We start from the raw sequence: 5,780 nt of genomic DNA on the forward strand, positions 1-5,780 counted from the left end.
GGAAATGAGGGTATTTTGAAATGCTCCATGCCAGTGGGTAGCCCAGGAGTTTACCTCCCGCGCAGGCTACGCACTGAATTCCCCAAACCGTTCAGGGAAGCCGACGTACCCTGGGCAGAAGCCTTGGTACAGCCCACTTGTACAAGGTAACTGCAATCCTGGTGGGACTGCCAACGTGCCAGCAGAATCAAAACAGCGCAAAGAAGAATCTCTAGGTGCTTGTAGCTGTATCCTACCAGAACGGAAAAGAAAGCATAACATGAAAAATAGCAAACCCGTTGGGATCCCACCTGCACCTGCGCAAGCTGACGTTAACCGTGTTCTTGGGTCTCCCACTGACATCAACGTTCAAGTCGCTGTACAAGGTGACCCGTCTTTGTCTTGATGCTGAAGGTGCCTGACTTTCTGTGCTGAGGGCTGGAGTCTGCTGGCTTTGCAGTTTGTGACATTCTAGCAGATTCTAGAACTTATTTGGAAGCACGTAAACAGACAGTTTTATGTTAAATATTGGTCTCTGGTTTACTTTTTGGTTTTAGCCATGGTGTTCTGTTGAACATTTTGATTAGACCCAAGAGAAGGCCAGCTTCGATGCTGACAAACCATTGAGCGTTTCTACATTTTAACATGACTTGGTGCAAATGCTTACTGACAACGGATGAGTGTGACTGGGCTACTTAACTTCTTGACTGGGCTACTTAACTACTTATTCCTCAAGGTAAAGTTCTTTTTCTCTCACATAGACATGTAACTTTCACAAATAAGCTCGCTACAGAGAAGCTGCCATTTAATTTGCTAACTCTGCTTTAATTAAACATCACTCAACCAGCAAGCTGTTGAGCACAGATTCCCATTATTGATATCAGCAGGAGCAACATTCATTACTATGCGACACAAAGGCATTCAGATTTATTTGAAAGGCTTATCTGCTGTGGACTTTTTACAATTTCTCCGGTGAAGAACATGCAGAACCCTTTCAATTAAAAACTACTTGATCTTCAATTGTTGATAGGGTAAAGAATTGGAAGGCATATGCAAATCATAGATTTTGATCAGACCCTCAATTAGTCAACAGATTTCAGGACAGTCCATCCAGGTACTGAACCTAAGCTTAAAAATGATTTGCATTTCTTTCCTAGTTATGGGAGGTAAGGCAGTAGCAGCGTTCGTCATTTTTCTTTTGAAACGTGATGGAGACAAATGCAATATTAATCCCATAAGAAGACATATTAGTTCCCCAAATTGGAGTTGGGACCCTTCTCTTTTCCCTTTGTTTCATTTGCCTCCATTTATTTTCCATGTAGAGGGATTTTATAGGGCCCCTTAATTGGCTTCCTTCTTAATAAAGCCAACCTGGAATTGGCGCTAGACATAGGCCAACACTTAGGAAGCCTTTCTATTGGAAATTAAAAGATGCTTTAATGTGGTGTTATCTGTCAGTCATACCAGGTGTAATCTGAGCCCTACCCAGCCTCAGTTCAGACTCTGGAAGGGTCACGTTTCTACAGCTATTTTCAAATGGAAAAATATGTAAAAAAAAAAAATGAGTTAGGGATATTTTTGATACATGATACCAGTATCATCTCTGGCACAGTTTCCTTTTTCCAGGAATTTATTTGCTCTCAATTTTGGAATTTTGTGATTAGAGGCAGAGCGTACCCATTGATCATTAGAGACAGAGAATTGCTAAGAGCGTTCCCATATTATTCAGGCAGGCAGGGGGAAAAAATAACCAGAAGCTACCCCATTTTGATGAACACAGGGTGTCTTGGTTGAGATTACTTAATGGGTCTCCACATGCTGAAGTGACAAACTAGTGTCACAGAAGATACCATGACCAGTTGTGGTCCACAGACAGGCTACCTTCACTGGAGAAATCAAGGAATGATGTGGAAATGGCCACATCTTTAAGGCTCTCCTTACACATTGAGAGTAGTGTGCAGGGAGGAAAGTTATACTTGCAGCAGAGTTTAACACTTTTACACTTAGTAAAAGCAGGATTGCTTGGATAAGTGATGTTAGCAGCACACGGCTTAGAGACCTGCCCATTGCTAGCAAAAGCAGTTGCAACCACCCCAAGCACCTAAAGGCAGCAGAATTCAATAGGTCCCTCCTTACTCTAGAAGGCATGGGATATGGCTCCAAAGTATTTGCTTAAACCAGCTCAAGTATTTGTGTTACGTTACAGGAAATTTGTTCATCATACCCAATTCACACTTGTTCTCTAAATGAGGACACTAAGGAAAGACTCAAGCCACTTTTCAAGCCATGCAACTGTGTTCCTGCTCAGGACAGGGTATTGAACTTCAGGGAAGGATCCGAGTTGGGAAAAAAGTCACCACACAAGTCAGTTTTCAGTATTGACCTTTATTGAGCAAGAACTGCTGTGACTGTTTTACATCAAACAACAAAAGGTTGCGTACTGTGCATGTCAACTAGGTTCTCCCATGAGCAAAAGTCCACCCTAATTGCACCAGTGAGGTAAACATAATTATTTATAAGTAGCTTTCTTTAAGGCTAGGAGAGTTCTGGTTCTCATGAATATTCTATTACTGTTTTCTGTTTGGTTTTGGCTCAGTTGGTTCTTTGCATAATACATCTTAAGTCATTCCTCAGATATACCCCTCCAACAGCTCAGGAAATTCAAAAGCTTCCTTTGCACATTTCATCTCATGCACTATTATTAGTATTTTTTTTTTTTTAAGATACCCAAGCTCTGTGGAGGGAGCACATCTTGAGCCTGCATGCATTCCCCCCCCCTCCCCTATATTGCACAAAAAAGTAAAATACTGTGTGTCTGGAGCCTCCATGAGAGAACCCGTTCTGCTTTGAAGCCGTCACTCACATGCATTTTGCAGCTGTCATATGGCTTAACCTTTTGCACCGACCCAAGCTCTTTAATTTTTTTTAATTTAGCTATGTTTTATTTTATTCGGTCTCTTTAATCTCTTTTACTACAGCATGTGAAGTAACTTTCTCCACTTTCTTGGTGGACACTAATTTCTCCTCAAAGCTTTCTTCATGTTCCTCTACCTTCTGAGTGACTGTCACCGACTTTGTGATGTATGTGGTTGTACTGTCCCCACCTTCACCAGTGATTTTCTCTGCTTTTTTGGTCACTACGATTTTCTCACCTTTATCATCAGTTGGGCTCACGTCTAGGCCATTGGTGACAACTCCCTTGTCCTCCTCCTCAACCTCCTTCTCTTTGGATTCCCCCTCTTCCTTTTTCTCCTCCACCTCACCGTTCACTGCAATGTCTTCTTTCCTGGACTCCTTCTCTACCTCGGCACTAATTTTTGTTACCTTTGTGACAGTGACCGTCTCCTCCACCACAGCCTTTTCGTCTTTGACCGGGGAGGCCGGCTTCTCGGGAGAACGGGGCTTCTCGGGAGTCGCCGGCTTCTCGGGAGAACGGGGCTTCTCGGGAGAACGGGGCTTCTCGGGAGAACGGGGGTTTTCTGGAGAACGGGGCTTCTCTGGGGTCGCCGGCTTTTCTGGAGAACGGGGCTTCTCCGGGGTCGCCGGCTTCTCCGGGGTCGCAGGCTTCTCCGGGGTCGCAGGCTTCTCTGGAGAGGTTACCTTTGGTGTCGCTGGCTTCTCCGGAGATGCTGCTTTCTCCTCTTCCTTGGCTGGTTTCTCACCACCTTTCTCCACCTTCTGTTCTTTTCCTGCTTCTGCAGCTGCTTCTTTCTGGACAGCCTTGGCCGGCTCCGTTACAGGGGATTTAGGGGGGGATTTAGGGGGTGACTTTGAGGGGGGTGTCTTGGCCTTCTCTACCTTTGCTGCTACCTCTTCAGCTTTGCCCTTGGCCTCGGCTTCTTCCCCCTCTGCCTCAGCCTCCTCCCCTTCTTCCTTTTCCTCTATTTCTTCTTTTTCAGAACCTCCTTCTTCCGCTGCATCAGATTTTGCAGCTTCTTCCTCCTCTGCTTCCTCTTCCTCCTTCTCCTCTTCCTCAGGTGCAGCTGCTTGTTCTGCAGCAGCCTTCTCAGAAACAACTTCTTCCTCTGCAGCTGCTTCTTCTGCTTTCTCTTCCTCCCGTTCTTCTTGCTGGGCCTTGGCTGCCATTTCTTCTGCAATAGCTGCTAGGGCATCTTCCATTTCAGACTTTTCATCCTCTACCTTTGTCTCTTCAATGATTTCTTCTACAAACTTGTGCTGGACCTTCAGCTTTGGTGGTTCGATTTTTGTTTTCTGAATTTTAGTGGATGCTATTGTGACAGATGGTTGCCTGTGTGTGAATATGGGTCCAGTAATGCTTCCAGAGAAGGCACTGAATCTTGTCTCTTCGCCCTCCAGTAGCTTCCTAAGGGAATCAGGAGGAAAAAAAAAAGAGCATAGAAACCCAGTGTAAGGGGCAGCTATTAGAATATTGCCCTGTCAGCAGGATTAAGCCAGTTTGTATGTGGAATATGCTAGAACTGATCAGCATAATCCATCGCTCACAGCCCCAGTTCAGCTTTCCTTGAAGCCACTCTCTCGCAAAATTCATATTCAGCAAACCGCTTTGAGCTTGATTTGCATCTGGCAGGTGTTACACCTTTGGCTGATCAGTGGAAATTTATCCTTAATGTCAGAAATCTCATCATGGCCCAAGTCTGCACAGAGCATGGCAAAATAATTAACTTCATAGGATGCACTATGACTTAGGCAAACTGAGAATTTGCCACAGCAACAGACCCAAATCAAATATTTTGGCTGAGCCATTCAAAGCCAGTTAGAGCCTATGTCCGAGTGCAATAGTTTGGGCATCCACCTTTCTTGTGCAGCTGTGAAAACTGAAGAGACTTTTTTGTTCAGCTAACTTTGGCAGCAAACAGCTATAGACCCTAGGGTATCTGTGTGTTTGTCTGAACAACCTCAGGAATTTAAGCAGATCTGGAGATGGGTGGGGTTTTTTTTTGTTTTTACTTTTCTTATATTCAAATGCATGTTTTTCATCTAAGCCTGTGACCCAGAAAAATCAGCAGTTCTCCGAGGAGAGTTCTAAAGTGATGCAAAGGAGACTAAAAAAGTCTGCCAGGTGATGGCAATAGCAAGCAATGTTCCTGCTCCAGATTAGAGCGGATGCCTTTCAAGGAAAGTTGAGCAAGAAAAGCAAAAGTGTTTGTGACAAGCAGGTTAGCACTCCTTGCTTGAAACCGTGATCAAGCAAGCGCGCTGTCTCTCTCAAGCGATAAAAGGGAATTCAAGTGACAAGCACCGTTTCCTTGGCATATGCAAAGCAAAGGGGAATTAAAAATAAACTTGTCTTCTGCTCTTGTAAGCAAGAGCAGAATGCGGCACCAGGGTGCTGCTGCACTGAGTCACGCTGTCCTGTGCCCACAGGGCTGGCCGGGAGCTTTGCCACGGACCGCCAGGGAGGGGGTCCCTAACGAACTCTGGGGTCTGACTGCAAACGCTCCTCGGGTCTGCGCGGATTTTTGGAACGGCTGTCATAATTTAGTCGAGCTCTAGTTTTACTTGTGTTTGCTGCATGCGGATATTTCTTGTCTGTGGTAAAGCTTCCCAAGCCAGCAGCGCCTGCAGTGCTATTAATATTCCAGACATGTCCGCAGTGATCCTACTGTACCTGTATGCAGCAATTTCAATATCCAGGGCCATCTTGACATTGAGGAGGTCCTGGTATTCCCTCAAGTGACGCGCCATTTCCCACTTTGTTCCTCTAAGCTCGTTCTCCAGCTGATGAATCGTGTCCTGCAAGGGAGACGCAGAAAACCTGGGTGACACAGACATAACGCCCCACGCAGAGGGGAAAAAAAAGTTCTCAAAAGGGACTTTCG

The 5,780-nt window shown here is 45.2% G+C and overlaps 1 protein-coding gene across 1 annotated transcript; it reads right to left on the reverse strand.

The window, feature by feature from the left end:
- Window positions 1-2,347: 2,347 nt before the first annotated feature.
- Window positions 2,348-5,696, reverse strand: NEFM (neurofilament, medium polypeptide). Its single transcript, XM_009699715.1, has 2 exons — window positions 5,570-5,696; window positions 2,348-4,303 (listed from the first exon to the last, which is right to left on the reverse strand). Exons 1-2 carry the CDS (start codon window positions 5,644-5,646, stop codon window positions 2,926-2,928), a joined length of 1,455 nt encoding a protein of 484 aa, XP_009698017.1. The 5' UTR covers window positions 5,647-5,696; the 3' UTR covers window positions 2,348-2,925.
- Between the last annotated feature and the right edge of the window lie 84 nt (window positions 5,697-5,780).

This window comes from Cariama cristata, unplaced genomic scaffold (genome assembly GCF_000690535.1).
Source record: "Cariama cristata isolate BGI_N322 unplaced genomic scaffold, ASM69053v1 scaffold31464, whole genome shotgun sequence".
Lineage (NCBI taxonomy): Eukaryota > Metazoa > Chordata > Aves > Cariamiformes > Cariamidae > Cariama > Cariama cristata.